At 44.4% G+C, this 19,047-nt stretch overlaps 1 protein-coding gene across 2 annotated transcripts in view; it reads left to right on the top strand.

The window, feature by feature from the left end:
- The first annotated feature begins 2,331 nt into the window (after positions 1 to 2,331).
- The window catches only part of grk3 (G protein-coupled receptor kinase 3), a 58,491-nt gene continuing 41,775 nt past the window's right edge, over positions 2,332 to 19,047 (top strand). For both annotated transcript variants that reach the window (XM_084572776.1, XM_084572777.1), the window contains exons 1-2: positions 2,332 to 2,891; positions 13,842 to 13,918. In XM_084572776.1, coding sequence (XP_084428902.1) covers positions 2,779 to 2,891; positions 13,842 to 13,918 — 190 coding nt within the window. In that variant the 5' untranslated portion in view covers positions 2,332 to 2,778. The remainder of the gene's footprint in view (positions 2,892 to 13,841; positions 13,919 to 19,047) is intronic.

Consider the following 19,047-nt stretch of genomic DNA (forward strand, 5'->3'; position numbering starts at 1 on the left):
GTCCTAGCCTGTCGTGTATTGCCTTATCACATCAGAGAGGGGATTATTTATTTATTTATATGTTTATTTCTGCAGATTTCTCTTTTAATAGCTAATTAAAGCATGTGAATACTTCTGTGACATTCCTGGTGCTGCATGCTCGGCCTGTCCAGCTCCCAGCGTGCAGGCCTTGCTGCAGCCTGCAGGCCTGCGGTGCATCAGGAGCATTACCACCAGCGGCCAGGAAACGGCACTGCGTTTCCACCGAAGCATCCCCTCCATCCCACGGGGGGGGGACGTCCTCATAGAAAATGCAGTGTGTTGTAATATTAATTGTCAGAAGCTGCTGCTGCTTCACGACTCCCCAGATTCAATATGTAAATCAACAGAGGGAGACTGTATGTGCCATGTGCTGCAGGGGAGGTTAAAGCTTTTCTATCATATTCCATGTGCACACATGATCATAAAAAACAACGCTCCAGATGATTTGAAGCTGGGGGACTCGTCCTGCATGTGAGCTGCACCTAGATTATTAAAATGCATATTTATAAATGCATGCATTAAGGTGCTCCAGCTCCAGCTCCAGCTCTAGAGAGCCGCTCCGGGTTTTCCGAGTCTCTCCCCCCCGCGCCGCAGTGGGAGGAAGTCGAACCACAAAGCAAGCAGTGCCACTGTGCTGCTAGCAGAAAAAAAAAAACACACACACGCACACACACACAGAAAAATTACATCCTCAACCCAACATGTGCCATATTGGAGCTGGACGGCGAGGAGCAGCTTAAACGCGACAGACGTCGGTGCTTTGGGACGGCAGCAGCGGAGGGAGGACGCTTCCTGACGCCGCGCGGGGATCTTCAAAGCAGCCGAGTGCGGGCTCTCTCGGCGCGGATAGCCTGGCAGCCAGGAGTCGCTTCGGCTCTCGGAGCACGAAGACGAACCCCGTGTTTCTTCGTGTCATTTCCACGCCGCAGGAAAAGAAAAACTTAAAAAAAAAAAAAAAAAAAAAAAGCTGGCGACATTGCACCCTTCCGCCTTCCGCATCGTCGGGTTAAGAGCGGTCTACGGAGCCGTGGTGGCAGCCGTTTGAAGCAGGCGGACCACCGAGCTCCATCTCCCCAGCGCTCCCTCCCTCCTTCCCCTCCTCCACCACCATCAGCAGCAGCAGCGGCGGCGGCGGCGTCACCGTCAAGACCCGCAGTCGGTAGCTTCCGAGCGAGGACGCTCACCCCGCAACGCCCGGGCTAAACCCCGACCAGGAGATATGGATTACTTCTCCCTGTTTCCTCTTTATTTTTGAGCCGAGCGCAGCCGCCATCGAAGAGGCTGTTTCTGGGAACCGCAGCCGGACTTCTCCCCCCCTCTCTCCCCACCTCCAACACGGGTCTCCCCCTCTCTCTCTCTCCCCGCTCTTATCAGCCTGAAATCCAGTGTTTAATAGTCCGCAAGCTACATCTGCGTGGACTAAACCCACCCAAAACAGCTTAATATTAATATTTTTTAAACATTTTTAAACTGTTAGCATACAGGCTAGCTTTTTTTTTCTTCTTCTTCTTCTTCTTGCTAGCTAGCCTGGAAGCTAACTAGCAGCCGAACCCAAATATCGATATTTGCCAGGAGGCTAAAACAAAGTTAGCTCCCGGACTGAATCAGGGATCTGGTGCTAAAATCTCCTCTAAAAGGGGTGTTTAAGCCAACGTTTTATTTTTATTTAGTTGTTTTTTTTTTGTAGTTTTTCTTGTGCCGATAAATTGAACGTTAACGGCACAGGAAGCCAGCCAGCTTCGAACATAAACAGCAGAAGAAGAAGAAGAAGAAGAAGGAGGAACAGGGTGGATTTTATGGAGCCCTGCCTCACCTTTAACCCGGGCTTCTATCTGTGCCAACACCGTGTAGTTTTGTGGTGCACCAGTCGGAGACACCAAGGACGAGGAGGCACCATCACCCCGATGATAGCCGCCGCTGCTCCGGCCGCCTCCTCCCCCATTTCTTCTTGTTGATTGTTGTTGTTGTTGTTGGGGAGGAAAGAAAGAAAGAAAAAAAAGATCCACACGTGTCCCTGATTTCTAAACATTTTTTTGGCTCTTGACTGTGCTGCCACTAAAATTAGAACATTTTTTCTTTCTTGGCTGTTTACATTTTAAGGAACCTAACCTTCCCCCCTTCCCTCTCCTTCATTTCTTGTGAAACCCCATGCGGGGCTCTGGAGAGGGACCAGCGGCTTGGAGAGGACCAGGGAAGTCCCCGGAGGACCTGTTGTAAGGGCAGCTGTCCTCGGATCCTGCATCACCTTTTTTTTTTTTTTTTTTTTTTTTTTTTGGGGGGGGGGGGCCTGTTTATGTGTGCGAGACATATCACATAAAGAAAGGAAGTGCTGGCCTCACATCTCATCTATCTCCCCCTTTTTTTTTTCACCTTTCTCCTCTCAACACGCCCCAAGAAGAAAGCTGCATTTTGTTTTTTTGTTTTTTTATATTCGTGCACTAAATGGGATTACAGAAGGCCCGCTGACTGCATCTTTCTCCAGTAACCTGTCACCCACATGTCCCCCCTCATGAATTTCCCGTTTTCTGTCACAATGGTGGTGTGAGGCGGACTGCAGACAGACAGCGACGCGGTCCCGGTCGATGGTCAGCTCGGCTCGGCCCTTCATGCTGCTCGTCCCCCTGTGGAGGAGGAGGACACTGCTGCTTTCTGACTGCCCCGAAAACAGAAACGCACCAGCCCCGGTCATTTGATAGATTATTATTATCATTATTATTATTATTATTTTTATTTTTTGGGTCGTCCCAGGGTCGAAAGATGGCGGACCTCGAAGCGGTGCTCGCCGATGTCAGCTACTTGATGGCGATGGAGAAGAGCAAGTCGACTCCAGCGGCCCGGGCGAGCAAGAAAATCATCCTCCCTGAGCCCAGGTAAGAGCATCTTTTAGTGTCAACCTCCCCTCCACTCCCTGGAGCATGTGTTTTGTTTTGCATGTCTGGTGCGTGGTTGGGAAGAGGAGGAAGAGGGGGAAGAGGGGGGGTCTTTTCTGTTATTTTATTTATTTTTTGTGCATGCTATGCAGCCATATAGGGAGATGGAGGCAGTGCTTCCTCTCCAACCTGTCTCTAGATGCAGGATGACTTGTCTTCTGCAGCAGCTTCCTATCCAACCCTTTTGTTTTCTGCACGCGTTGCCGCACCTGGAACTCACCAAGAACTTTCAGAAAACCACCACAAAGCGTTCTTAAAACGCAGACTAGTCTGGTGAGAGACGTGCCGTGCCGTTGCTCTTTGCAGCCCGAGGCTCGTCTGTGTTGCCGTGTTGCTGCGAGACCTCCTCATGCACCAGTGTGTGTGTGCAGCATCCAGCGTAGAGCAGGCCAGAAAACAGCCAGGCTCCAGTCAGATCTAAATAAAACACCACCCATCTGCATATCTCCTCACCATCGTACACGTAATAATTGCTCGTCGTTCCCTTTGTTCAGGGGGGCTTGGAAAGTCTGAAGGTTTCAGAGGTGCAGCGTGCAGCTTGGTTCGGAGAGGATGTGGTTACAATTTGGTTATTGAGATATAGCTGCTCTCCTGTGAGGCGTATTTTTAAAAAAAAAATTTTCTCACAGAAGCCGTTTGGGTTTAGACAAGTGACGCCGGGTCCGATCCGATTCCCGTCGGTCCACGTCTGCGCCTTCTTGTGATGTCTTAATCGCAGACTGTCGCTCCGACATGTGGGCTAAACAAAACGGCGTCTGAACCGAGCCACCGTGGAGGAGGTCGGCCCTCTGAGACGCTCGCTGACTTGTTGTCAGGAGGCAGAGATCCAGACGGTTCATCACACACGGTTAATGAATACGCAGCCTGACGACTTTTTCCAACTGAAATGATTCGATTAAAAGGACTTTCTTGCGATATCTAATTAAATGGGCTTCCCCAGATAAAGTGTCATCGATATATTAAGACTTTAGGAGGTTATAAAACCGTTCTTTACGGCCTCTATCTATTGATCTGTTAAGAAAAAAGAAAAGAAAAGGCAGAAATGCTCTCAGGAACCTTCCAGCGCACAGACAAAGGGTCTCTGGGGGATCCACTGAAATCTCACCTCTGGCAGTTCTTGACAGCAGCAGCTGAGAGCAGCTGATTAGCCGCCTTAAATGGCAACTGTCAATAGTATCTGACGCCGGGTCAACATCAAAGTGCTCCTCTACATAGGCTGCTGGTTATTTTACAACTGATGCATATCCGACTGAGGCGAACGCTGCACAGCCAAGACGAGGACGCTCGCGTCGCTGGGGCCCAATTTGCATCGCTGCTGAACATTTGTGAAAGTTTGCGAGCTGGTAGGCTTCTGAAACCGTAGGCTGCAGTCGGTTTCAGGTCGTGTCAGTTTGGTATTAAAATAAACCTGCTAATTGTTTCACGACGCCACATCTTTGCATGTCTTTTCTGTTACTGCCACAGAATAAGATTCAAGATGCTCGGGCCATACAAGGAAATCCTTCCTTTGCAGGTCTCCGCTACTAAATGAAAGGATTATAAAACCAACAAAATATAAAAAAAAAAACACGGTGCAAGAGAAACCTGAGTTTAACAATTACAAAACCAGCAGTCCATCTGTTCACGGCTCTCTCCCTGGTCCACAGTAACTCGCTCCGTTTAGGCTAAAGGACCAGCTGGATCATTTCAGCGAACTCTGCTACGCCAGACTTGAGTTGGAAAACTCCACTATTTTTTTTTTTTTAAAGCGTCACTATGTTGAAAATGCAACGTTTGGACATTAAAACACTCATCACAGACTAAAATAACGTGTCATAAAACGTTCCCAGCCTCACTAGCATGCGTTGGCTGCGGGAAACTGTTTCTTTAACAACGTGTTTATGCAAATCTATGCTTGTGTCAGATTTTGTCGTTTTATTGCAGTGGAAGATGGTCAAACGGTGTTATGGCTGCCGTGTTTGCAGAGATCAATGTCTCATATTAAAACACAGCAGCGTCAGCGTCCATTAACGTATGTTGTAGCGCTCTCATTGGTAGTTTGAACGCACCGTAAGTTAAATTGTGTTCAGGAACGGACAAGCACAATTAAAAATGTGTCAGTCATTCTTTTAAAACCAGACCAGACCAAGCTGTGTAACGGTAAACAAACTAAAAGTACATTGGCTGAGACCTTGAGCATTTACAGCCGTCCTGGGGGAATCCAGTCACAAGTGTCCAGCTTAAAGTTAAAACGGTCCTGAACGCCCTACTAGGGCTACTAATTCAGAAAGTCTTCCAACTCTAAAAGATCAAAACGTATTACTCTTAAATTCCAAGGAATAAGAGTTGTGGTTGCTTTGGGTCAGAATATGTCTGGCCTCTCATTGGGCAGCGTTCTCTATCTCTTTAGGGAGAACGTGGTTAGACATGAGTAAACCGGTTCCTTTGGTTGTTTTTGTGGAAACCAGTGGGAAGACAAATGACTTGTAATTCGAGTGAGCCAACCTCAAGCCTTTTGTAGATTGTGTTGCTTCGTTCCGTCGTGGGAATGCATGAACCTACAACGTCTTCCTACTTCGACTGTCAGCTGTGTGTTAATGACCCGCAACGATCGGTTAATGAAAACGGACTCTTCCGGAGTGAAAACCTTTAAGAAGGTTGGCGTAGGCAATTTTCAGAGCGACAGAAGTCAATCATTTAACAGAATAACAACATTCAAAATGGCTCCATCCGTCCAGTCATTCATTTTCGTCCACCTATCCAAAAATGTGTTGTGGTGGTCACAGGCTAAACAAGGAATTCCAGACATACAACAAATTCTTGGCCTACCATGACATCTTCTCCTTCCTTACCCTGCCTGGTGAAACCCCCCTAAAGGGAAGGTGTCCTTGAGGCAACCTCACCAAATGCCTGAAACCACCTCAGCCGCCCTGAGCTCCTCGCCCCGACCGAGATTCGACTGGCGTTCCAACAAAACTTAAAAGGTTAAATCAAGAAAGCTAAATTCGGAGACGTGCATCAAAAATGGGCTTTAGCCAACAAATACCTTTAACACGTCAAGTAGAGGAATGAGAATGGCGGCCGTAATTTGAGAATAGATGAACGTGGTTAGGGTTGGGCTCGGTCAATTCAGCCACAGGGTTTTTCAAAGCTGGCAGCAACTCGGCTCTTAATCTTGTACGGTCCGAGGTTGTGCAAAGTAAGAAAGGTTCAACTGATCTTTATTAATCGTATCTGTCAGTGACGTTAGCTCTTTGGTTTCTACTGGACTTGGACAAGATAGAAGTTGAGGAAGTTGAGGAATTCTCAAGCGGCGGATTAATCGGAGCTCTTTGTAGTGTATTGTATAGAGTCAAAATAAAGTGCAACGCTGCAGTGTGACTCACGGATGTGTTTTTTGTTTTGGGACAACAATGGAGGCCGGTGGCTCAAAGGAACAAGACGAATGAAATACATCTTGAACGGGTCGGGTATCACTACTGATATCCTGAATCGTTTCGGTTCTGATTCGATCGCTCGATTCTAATTTGATTAATTTAGAGAGATTTCAGTTTCAAAACAAGTGGTTTCAGACATTTGTGCTGTTATCCCTGTTAATCTTCTAGCTCCCACATGGCTTTTCTTTTGTTCAGCTCTTCTCTAATTGTTTTAATTGGTATCTCCCTCACATGTGGATTCATCTCGTGAGACTACAGTCCTCAGAGACTACATTTCTAAATAGAAGAGGCAGGAAATGCCTTATGTTTAAAACAAACAAACAATCCAAGAATTTTATGAGTTGATGTCTCATCTTTCCAATTTCCTAACATTGAATTTCATAAGCCATACAGTTACATCAGCACACTTATTTTTTTATTTTTTGTACCCTGGTCTCTCACGCCATTTAAATTTGCGTTGTGGTTCTCCAACCAGTCAGATCCATTTAGTTGATATGATGCTAACCACTGCTAAAGGTCGCTAACACCCGCTGAGAATGGAATGTCCTGAAATCTACCTGGTTTAGTTTAATAAGTCTGTAGGTGCAGAAAGAAACTGGTGGGAAGCAGCGCCACCATGCTAGCGGTTAGCATCACCATTAGCAGAACATGTGTAGCTTGGCGCATCATTCAGACTTCATTATGGGGCGGGCTCTCAATCAATGCATCAACCCTCCAACCAGTTGGAAGCATTCAGTTGGAAACTAATTCATCTTCTGTTTAGCACCACATTAAGCCCCGCCCACAGCTTGACTCGATTGGCCAGAATCAGTTCCCAACAGAGAGACTCCAGAACAAGTTTCTGCTACAAGAGAAGCTGTGCGTCTTCCAGGCTATATTTTATGTTGCTCAGCACTAACGCATGAACTGAAAGCAATTACGTGACTTTCAATAAATCAGCTGCAGAGGTTCTGCAGAGGCCCGAGCATCCTCTTTCACACGAGGTGTAAAGTTGTCAGCGCTAACTTTAGGCCGCGCGCTTGAGAACTTAATCAGGACCCGCCTCGCGCTGCCAGTGAAACAGAACGCTATGCTAATTGAGTCCACTCGTTATTATGTTCAGTGGAGAATGCAGGTTGGGAAACATTGATGCTGGAAGTTAATCCGGGGGATTGGCAGCTTCGTTCCAGCCGAAGTCGACACCGTTTGCCCGATTAGCACATTATCAACCAGAGGAGGAGGTCAGCTGATGTGGTGTCGAGGTGAAAACATTGTGTTCTCTCTTTTTTTATTTTTTTTGCGGTTTATAAAGGGATTCTGAGCTTGATATGAGCTTTATTATTTATTACACATTATGATACAGGGGCTGAGGAGATGAAAGCATCAGCTAATGGACCTGTAAAAGCACTGCTGTTGAGTAAATCAGTCCGCAAAGCAAGACTTGCAGTAATGCACTTAAAACATGTCATGTTAGGTCATTATTATCACAATAACGTGTCCAATATAACTGGATGAAACCTTTTTATTTTCCTCTCGAGGCCTTGTACCACATGTTGTAATGGAGCTTGAGTGCTTCAGAGGAATTGCACTTTGATTGGAAAAAGATCTGGGAATAAAGAGGCCAGCCACTTCCCGAGAACTCGATAAAAGGCCGCAAAGACGGAAAAAAACAAAAACAAAAACAAAATGCGTGCAAACAGACAAACTTTTAATGCATGCGTGGCTTCAGCAGTAGCAGCGCGTGTGAAGCTTTCAGCCTCTCGGTTTGTTAAATGTGGCACTTTGGAGATAGCGTGGTGCTGCCACATTCTCGGCGGGCCAAGGCTAAGTCCTCTGGCAGAGAGGTGAGATTTTGACAGCAACACTGGAGGCAGTTGGGAGCTGGGGGGGCTGGAGGGGTGATAGCACAACCCCGCTGTTGTGGAGATATCTTTTATATTACATGAGCTAACAGAGATTTGGTCAGAAGCTGCGTTTCATAACTTAAAAAGTGGAGTGTTGACCTGGTAAACATGAAACTACTGTGTGTAGGTTAAAAAATATTTGTACAAAGAAGAAGAAGAATAGGCAGCTCTGGGCTTAAATAGTTAAAATGTGAGCAAATAGACCGACGGTGGTTTCTGTCGGTTCTCAAACAATCTTGTGATGCATGACTGTGTGTCATATTCCAGCTAGTCAGGTAGGGATGTCATCATGTGATCGTTCTAATACTGAGCATCGGCCGATCTAAAATAACTAACGTCAGAAATAAACTAGAACTTAACATCGTGTTTCAAAATCTGGATCATGTCTCCAAGTCAACAAGCAGCTGTTGATGGTTCTGATCCAGTGGTAGGTAGAGATCCATTAGAGACAGCAGCTGGTACAATATTCTACTGACCACATGATGGTGCTGCTCATTTACAGACACACAAACTGAGATCAGATCTCAAGTGCTGGCTGGGGACGCATGTGGAGACACATTTAGATTAAGACCAGGCGTCAAGACAGGGACTTAAAGATGGACAGGTGTGATCAGATTGACCAGGATGGATGTTAATGGAAGGTGTGAACAGGGCCTGAATCAGATTTTGTCATGTTTTCCTGGTTCTGCTGATGACGACCAAAGGCACCGGACTGTAAGACATGAGGCTCGGCAAGCAGATCGCATAAAGCTGCTGTATAAGTGAATACCAGGTGTGAACACAGGACATGTGTGATCAGATTGGCCAAAATGGATGTTAATGGAAGGTGTGAACAGGGCCTGAATCAGACTCTAATGTTTTCCTGGTGCTGCTGATGACGACCAAAGGCACCGGACTGTAAGACATGAGGCTCGGCAAGCAGATCGTATAAAGCTGCTGTATAACTGAATACCAGGTGTGAAGACAGGACAGGTGTGATCAGATTGGACCATAGACGGCCATATTTTTCAATGATTTGTAAATATTTCAGTGGTTTGCTCCTGTTGGGTTTCTTGCAGAAGTCTTTGACCTGCAACCAGCGTTGCATGCTTTGTTAGTAATGTGACACCAGATCAGCACGGCAGCGGTGGCGGCGGTGGCTTTTTTTACTTCCCTTTTAATTTATATTTGCCTCCTCAATGTCAGAAGCTGAAACATGTTTGTAACCGGTCCAGGCCAGTAGTTGCACACATGGAGGTGTTTGTGGATTTGAGCATGTCCTTTTGTTTAGAAGTTGTACTGAGGCAGGGAGTCAGGACAGCCAGCGATTATTTTAGTGAAAGGAGAAGAAATGTGGACGGCGTTAAAATCACACAAGTAAACTAACTAAACTAAACTAGCATTGTTACTGCTGCTGCTTTCCAGACAATGCTCAGATAATAGAACACACTTTTAACCAGATACAAACTGAAACCAAAACAACAATTGTGGATTTATAGGAAGTGACAGCCCGGGTTAAAAATTGCTCAATTCTTTTTTTTGTTTTTCTGGGTAGGTGTTTCCATCCACACCCCCTGAATCCAGCTGAGCAGCAGCAGCAGCCAGAAAAACAGGTTTCAGAATAACTAGATTTCTCGTTAAAGACGGTCATTACAACGCGTAAAAGAGTTCTTACTGCCCCGGTCATGTTTGTCAGACAGTAACTCGTGTTTCTTCAGAAATAATTGACAGAAATAACTGACGGTGTGAGGAGTGCAGGTTATAAGAGTCTAAAACATACCTGAGACGGACCAGATCTGTGGCACTGTGCGTTATCAACGTACTTCTGTTGCATGCCCACAGAGCACGCTACAGAAATGCCACTGACGTCCTGCTAATATGTTAAATATTGACACGTCTGCATATTTCCTGAATGTGTCAGCAGCTAATGAAAACCGGGCATGTGTGTTGTGGCGCTTTAAAACAAAGATAATAAAAGACGTCGGTTCACGTTGCACGTCCTCTGACCTTTAGGCTTCTGCTTTGAAAGTTGCTCAACGAAAAACTAAAAAAAAAACCCTCAGCGCTGTGACAAACACATGCTGCATGTGTGGGGTTTTGAAACCCATTCCACCCACTCGGAGCTCATTTTCATTACTGTGACTAATGTCCCTTCATTAGCACAGGGATGAGATTACCTTTCTGTGAAATACAGGAATGTAGCCCGACATCTTTCCTGTCGGTGTTTTCAGAAATCATTAAGTGTGAAAAACCTGCGCTGCGTGGAATAAACCTTTTTAAGGTCAGGTCTTCCACGTGGTTAGACTGCTGCTTTTTGGTTTCACTTTGTTGCAGCCTCTTCCTCTACGCTGGTTAAACGGTACCTGACTGCGGTCTGTCTTGATTCTCTGACTCCTAATAGAACTGGAGAGAAACACGTTGGTTTCTGGAAAGTCTTTTTACATTTGTTCCAGATTTGGAGGGAAAGTCTTGCAAAGTCTTAAAAGTCTTGCAAAAATTCCCCCGACCTTTCCCATCCCCCACCAAAGTTACCCTATAGGTATAGAAGTGTGAATGACAGACCACAAAGTTGCACCTGAACATAAAGACTGCAGCCAATGAGCAGCTGGTACAGACGTTCTAGCCTGGAAGCCAGACTAACTAAACCACTCAAAATATTTCTGACAAAAAGTCTTTCTTTTGGGAACTGATTCTGCTCCTGCAAAGATCTGAAAGGCCAATCACATTGTTTGGGCGGGGCTTTATGTGGTGATGGACAGACGAGCAACAGTAGTCATACTTTTAGGACTATCCAGTTGAAATCCAGGGGGCTACACTAGGACTATGGCAACTTTGGTGATAGTACCCAGATCCCCTGACCCTGCGTCCAATGAACGCCTCTCTACCACCGCTTAGATGTGGATTTCTTTTATAGGATATCAGGACTTTGTTGGTCGACGTTTGATCGCTGCAGACTTTGAAATTCACGCCGGTGCTGCGTTCAAGCACTCGTATAAAAGCCCGGCCGGCGTCACGGCCAATGCCCTGCAGATGATATTGCCTTATTTATCTGTGCATGTGTGCCGGCAGTCATTCTGTCACTCAGAGTGCACCATCGCAGCAGGAAGCCTCGTTTGCTTTTTTATCCGTCGAGCTCCGGTCATCTGCTCCCGTAAGCTAATGTTGATGTGTGCGAAGCTGCTGCTGTTACTAACCGAGCTTAGCTCTGGTAGGAAGCAATGACACCGGGACCATCTGGGATTTTATAAACCCCAACAGCTGCTTTTTCAATCCTTAACGGCAACAACCATCGACTTCTTCACAATTGTCAGAAATATTGCAAACCCCGTGCAGCTGAAATGCAGATCGTGTGCGTGGCTAAAGGAAGTGCTCTGCGGTACATGATTTAATTTCTCAACGCACCTGTGTTTTCATTACCAGCTTCACAACCCACAGCTGCGCTACCTCACCTCACCGACCATGTATGCTGCAGCGGAAAGCTCTCCCCGCCCCCAAAAGTGTTGTCTCACTAATCGCCAATGAGCCCCAGCATTTATAGTAAAGGGTGACGGCGACGTGTCAGTGTGCAGCCGCTAGCGTGGTTCTATCTAAATAATCTAGAGTCAGCTGCTAATGATTCAGCCCAGCTCACACAGCTCCTTTTAAAAGAGGAAGTGTCTACTTCCTAGGTTCTTGTTCCTGTAGCATGCGGCTGCTCGTGAAATGTTGCGCCCACAATGCAGTGTCTTGTAAAAGAAATAAAATAAATAATCAACGTTCAAAGGTCTGTCACAGTTTTGTTCTGAAGCAGCACCAGTGTTTGTCACATACTGTTTGCACCGGAGCAAATGTGTAAACTACAGTAACAATATGTCATTGGCTTTAAAATGCGGAAGGTCAGTATCTGTCAGTTGTAGGCATGGATAGGCTCCCTAATCGATTCATTTGGAGATATTTCAGTTTTGAGTTATCGTGGCTCTCTGAGCACAAACAAAAGAGCGGAAATGGAAAAAGACAAAATGGCCTAATGTTATCAACATTTACTGTGAACTGAGCAGAGTGAAGCGCCATTGATTTGCCTTCAAACTATTAATATAAAAGCCTTAGATCCTAGGGCTGGGCAGGGCTACTAATTCATAAAGTCATCTGGTTCAATATAAATTAGTTTAGAGAGTAGCAGCTTCCGTCATGTTCTGTCCTCACACGTCAACTAATTTCAAGAGAATGCATCTGTTTAAAAAGGATTTAATGACTCGATGTCGGATCCTTCAAATGAAGATTGATTTGAATCAGAACATTGTTTTATTTTAATAAAACTAGCCCTGCTCGTTAATAGCACATTAACACAAATTTCATTTTTTTGATGCACGATTAACGGTTGTATATTCTGTTACTGTGTCCTGCCCTGTAGTTTGGGAACTCAGAAAGTGGTCAAAGCAGCAGTAACGCTGTGGAAAGCAAGCAGAATGTGAAGTGTGTTCACGGTAAATACTGTTGTACGTCCTGTAACGTTGAAAATCCTGAAAGAAAGGAAGAAGAAGAAAGCAGAAAGAGCAGATAAAGAAACCGTAATAACATTTGAAGTCCTGACTAATGCTTCTCACGATAAAAACAAAGTTATTCACGTTTACTGTTGATGTGAACTGAGCAGCTGAGATGTTTAATGAAGAAAAATTGACGCATTAACTCTAAGAATCATGCTCTTATTGACGGCTCTAAATTCTAGGGCTGGGTATCACTGCTGATTTCCTGAATCAAGTCAATATCAATTTATTTTTGATGATATTTTAGTTCTAAAACAATTTGACTTTAAACTAAAACTGATGTTCGTGGTTTGTCTCCTCCATCTTCTCCTCCTAGTTTCTCATCTTTCATGTGTCTTTGCTTTTGTCCAGCTCTCCTCTAGTGGGCTTTTGGTTGCCCTTAGTAACCCTCAGCGATGCAGCAGAGACGCCATTTATTCCTGGAAATGTTCAGTTCAACTCACCAAAGAGTTAATGAACTGTTATGCATTCAAGCTCAATGCAGAAGTTTAAGTTCCCCTTTCCTGCGTTACGTCTTCCGTTGGTCCAGTAATCACAGCGCTCTGCGTCTGTTCACTCAGCAGCAAAACACAACGCTCGGTCTGAGAGCTCAATGTTAGATGAGACAGAAAACCACAAACTGAGCCTCATCAGATTATAAACACAGCCGTTAGTTATCCTTAAGAAGCCGAGGGGTTGCCTCGCACATGCTCAGTGCGCGCTCGCTGCCGTGCTTGTAGGTGAAACGTCCTCCTGCCTTTCTGTGGTGTATGTACGCACGCTGCTGATATGGTGTTAATGGGCCTGTGGAGGGAGTGCTAATTGATTCATTCTCCCCGCTCTCCTTCTCATTAACACCCGTTCCCAGGGTAGCGTGTTTCTCTCCAGGTTCCACCGCCGCCTCCCATGTGTCCGACTTCCCTCCCCGCCGTTTGACTCCGCCAGGGGACAGGTGGCAGGGAGAGTCCCAAACCTGGGCCAGGATCTGTGGCGGGAGGTGGAAGTGGAGGAGGACACGACGGGAGTGCTGGTGTTGCTGTTGTTGCATGAGCTGCTAATAACACAGTGCATTAATCCGTACTTCCTCCTCTCCCTGCCTTGTGTTCGCAGTATTCGGAGTGTGATGCAGAAGTACCTGGAGGAGAGAGATGAGCTGACGTTTGACAAAATCTTCAACCAGAAAATCGGTAAGTCAACGTTTCTGTTGTAAAGAACAACAGCCACTCTGGGAAACTGGGATTTGAGGAATAATTGAAATGTGCTGCATCGTGATTCTGAAAGTAAAAATGATCTTTATTCAGAGATAAGATTATTAGATTGGCTCAGGAGGCTGTGATACTGATCTTTTAGTATAAATACTGGCAGATCTGAGTCCTGATCTGATGTTAAATGTCCTAGAGCTGGTCTCCTGTGTCTTCCTAAAGTCTGTCCTTGTCTTCCTTGTCTTCTCCTAGAGTTGGTCTCCTGTAGCTTCCTAAAGTCTGTCCTTGTCTTCCTTGTCTTCTCCTAGAGTTGGTCTCCTGTAGCTTCCTAAAGTCTGTCCTTGTCTTCCTTGTCTTCTCCTAGAGTGGACTGGATTCAGTCCAATAAATCTTTCAGTCAAAGTTAATGTAGTGTGGAGAGGGTAGCTGGTACCTTGTGTTCTCTACTCCAGAAATGTTCTGGTCATCCAACGCTGCCATAAACTCCCTAACCCTCTCTGGAAGATGTTTCTCCTTGACGCTGTCTCCAGGAAACTTTTCTCTTCTTTTAAACGTTCAGTGTTTGTTGTTGTTGTTGTTTGGGTGCAGCCTCTGACCTGAGTGGACTCCATGGATTCTGTTTAGTCATTTTATTGTTGATAGTATAAAATGATGATCTCCTACTACCATATATGACGCTACCTGACTGGCATTAAAGCAGAGTTCTGGGTTTTGTCTATGGCAGGCTTGGCTGGAGCCTGAGTGGGACAACATCCACACATGTGTTTTGCTAAGGTTCCCTTTTTAACTGGTTTCTAAAGGCATGGATTGTGAAATGGTTCATAAACGTTGCTCTCCAGTGGATGGACTTTATAAAAGAGAGACTGTGTCTAAATGAACCTTGCTGAATGTCTTGTTGAGATAGGAGCTGATTCACTGGCCTGGCTCATTGATTGGTTTAATGTCAGGGTGAAATCTGCAAGTAAGCAGTAGTTCCTCACAGGGGGCTGATACGTCCACACATTAGTGGATCGGCCATAAACTCTAAACTTGAAGCTGCGTAGGATTGATTTTCGTGGTATTTTTAGAGAATCCGGGGGGAAATCTGAATTTGCCGTTTTGTACGTTCAAGTAAACTTTGAAATTTCTTTTTTCCACCTCAGGAGGAGCTCTGGCTATTAACTTTTCCACTAGTAAACCTCAGTTTGCTTATGCTTAGTGCTAATTAGCGAACGTCAACATGCTAACAGGCAAAACTAAGCTGCTGAACAGTGGGAACACGCAGGACCTGTTAGCACGCTGCCGGAAGCGCCGTCATGTTTGAGTACACCCTTTAAAGAGCTGCGAGCGATCCATTAACCAAACACACTCTCATTAAACCAACAATGATGTCGACGGCTTTTCATTCGTGGCCGACATCGACGATCTTTGCATGCAGTGGTACAACCAGGTATCCCAGGATGCATGGCCCGGTTGGATGTTCCAAATTCTAGAGTGACTGTACTGCACCTACCCGTCATCCGGACTCTTTACTTCAGAGTCAGACTTGTTAAGTTTGAACTAAGCACCAGAGTACATACGCTTTTTATACTTTTCTGTTCATCTCCACATTAAGCCCCGCCCAAAACGATCTGATTGGCCCGGCAGATCTTTGCAGGAGCGGAATCAGCTCCAAACAGAGAGACTCCAGACTCCGTCTTTCGACCAGAAAACATTTGTAGACGTGGGAAGTTCAGAGTAGCTTCCAGGCTTTCATTACCGATGCTGGAATCATCTGCGTCTCGTAGAGATCTCATCCACCAGGTCGATGTCTTGTGGTCAGAGGTGACATTTAAAGTGTGCTTCTTTAATTACTATTTCTTGTCCCAACGTTCACCCCACATTTCACCACTGCTGATTTCCAGACTTGATTCAGTTCTGATTCACAAGCTGCTGATTCATTTAGACATGTTTTCAGTTTCTAAACACTCCTGTCTAGTTATGAAAGAGATTTTCACATAACTACTGTTGGCGTTTATGGTGTTACCGCAGTATTTTCCACTGTATCTTCATCATGCCTGGACCAGTCATTGTGAGATCTCAAGAGAATGACTTCCACATGAGTCGTCTCTGTTACTACAGAAATCATTCAGGAAGTCGTGCATATGTTTTAAAGATTCTGTGAAACAAAGAGAGATTTGAGTTGGATAAAAAGATTCTTCTGAACCCCAGCCCTACATTTCACCTTGATGCTGCTAAAAATAAAAGCCACTTGAGCGTTACCCTGACGCAGTTTGATAAAAGAGGGCTCCTCTCAGACTCTCCTGAGCCGCCGAAAGACCCGAATCAGGATTTTCCACAATATTTCAGTAATATATTTTCTCTAGTAGTTCTGTAGTAGTTGGAGAGATGATTAGCAGGTGATTATCATTTGCTGCGATGCTAAGGCGGCTTAGCTTGTGTCCGCTGGTTGGATTCTGAGCAGACGGGCAGTGTGCCAGTAGTTGTGGCGTACCAGGGGACCACAGCCGCCCTGCAGCCGTTCTGCTAGGTTTACTTACCGTTCTAGGTCTCAGCCCCCCGCTGGGAATAGACTGCGTTAATTCTCCCTGCCTCCTTCTCTTTGTCTTCAGCGCTCCTCGTTCTTTCTTTCTTTCTTTCATACCTGTTGCTCTTTTTATTCCGCCGTCTCTCATGTTCATTTTTATCACCCCTGCTGCCGTGTGCGTACACATGCTTATTAGACACGTTTTGTGAAACCCATGACACCCCAGCAATAATGCAGTAATGCTCCAATAACGTTTGAGTGCTATCTGGGTGATGAGATGAATCAAACGATGGGATTTATGTCCTCAGTTCAGTTTGGAACAGCTTTAAAGGCTAACACTGCTAGCATGCTATAGCTAGCTCGGACAAGTTCAGCTCAGAAGTTTCTGTATTTCTTGCATAAAAATGACTCAAAACATTAACGGGTTTCCCTGAAAGTAGACAAAGAGAACCCAATCACACAAAAGAAGCAGAAATATTACACTTGTGTATTTATTTATTCGGGATAATGAGCCAATATTACAGCAGCTTTAAGCGACCTGCTTTGGACCTTTAGTCATTATCACCATCATGTGGTCAGTAGAATATTGTACCAGCTGCTGTCTCTAATGGATCTCTACCTACTGCTGTTTCAGAACCATGAACAGCAGTTTTTGTGTGTGCATCACCACTTGGGGAGATGTTATATATATATATATATATATTGGAACAAACTGTAAAGTCTCTATTTACTTAGTATTTATTTAAAGATCTCCACCTTGATGGTAGTTACTGCTGTCTCTAATGGATCTCTATCTACTGCTGTTTCAGAACCATGAACAGCTGGTTGTTGTGAGTGCGTCACCACTTGGGGAGATGATATGTATTTTAGAACAAGCTGTATTTATTTATTGATCTCCACCTTGATATTAGTTATGGTTTTTCTCTAATGGATCTCTACCTGCTGCTGTTTCAGAACCAAGAACACCCCTGTTTTATGTGTGTCTTTCTTTACTGCTTAGTTTGGTTCTCAGCTCCAAGACCAGAATCTTATAATAGTCTCTCATTACTAATGAACAGACATCACTGATTCATGTGATCATTTCTACTAGTGGTTGAATGAATGAGTTAAACTCCTCTTCCTCAGATCAGCCCTGTTGAGTAGGTGGTCTTTAATGTGACCCAGGACTCATTGTGTGTTCACACTACCAAAGGAAGGAGGTCACATGTGTCCCAGACCACCTCCACATGTGGACTGCGAAATCAGTGTTCACACCTGGACTCTAGAGACCAGATCAATGTTCACACCTGGACCTGTTTAACCTGGACTCCAGAGACCAGATCAATGTTCACACCTGGACCTGTTTAACCTGGACTCCAGAGACCAGACCAGTGAGGATGGATGTTAATGTGCGGTCTGAACAGGCCTTCATTTCTGTCTCTCTCTGGCCGAGGCCGGTGTTGTTTTTGTGTTTGCTCAGTTCATTAACGGAGCAGAAAGCAGCCACGGCAGCGTTGCTCTCTGCAGCTCAGCTTAGGGAAATACGTGAGCAGGACAGAGCTCTTGTGTAGCGTACATATTTGAATGGCAAATATGTGGCTTTGAATGTGTGGTAGCAGATAGCTGTCCAAACACCGTGTGACTGCAGCGGTTCACTTTACACACTGATGATAATAAAATAATAAAATCAACAAGCGTCCCATGGAGCGCACATTAATTGACATTTTGAACATTTGATAAGACGCTGACCGCGGCTCGTTGAGAGAAATGATTCTGTTTTTAAACACATTTCATTTATTTAAGGGTGTAGTTTGCATAACACGTCCAAATGTCTTTCTTTTCACACCCGGACAAAGACTCATTCATGCTTTAATAATCAGTCTGCCTGCGTCTATTATTGCTGCGTCCTTCAGCTGCGTTTTAAAACGCAGCAGCAGCCGTTTGGACAAAACTGGACACCACGACACGCGGCGTCTTCTCCGGCCGCATTCATCAGATCAGTCCAAACGTAAACGTCCTTTTATTGTTATTATTCCACGGTCCAGCATGTGGACAGAGGACGACCTGAGTGGGATGTCTCTCAGCGTTCAGGATTTAGTTGTGTAATCATGTTGTGTTAATAATAAAAATAATAATAATGATGATGATGGTGATGATGATATATTAATGTTTTATAATATTATAATAATTATTAATATACGTAATAGTACTTAAACCAATAAACTCAAATAATAATATAATATAATAATACTACAAAAACTGCTAGTAGTAGTACTACTACTACATATAATATAATATAATCTAAAAATAATAAATAATTATAAAAAATAAATAAACTGAAAATATGTGAAAATGGAGAATAAAAAATGTACTTGTTATTTATATAATATATAGTAATATTATTATCATTATATATTTGATATATTTATTTACCTTTCCTCTAGAATATTACATATTGTGTATTATTTTATTATTATAATAAGTAGTAGTAATTCATTAGTAGACTAATAAACTCAATATGTAATAGTCTGGATACTACTACTACTACTACTAATAATAATAATTACATGTCATTTATTATATAAATGACATGTAAAATTATTATTCTCTATTTTTACATAATTTGATG

This window comes from Chelon labrosus, assembly GCF_963514085.1.
Source record: "Chelon labrosus genome assembly, chromosome: 22".
Taxonomy (NCBI): Eukaryota; Metazoa; Chordata; class Actinopteri; order Mugiliformes; family Mugilidae; genus Chelon; species Chelon labrosus.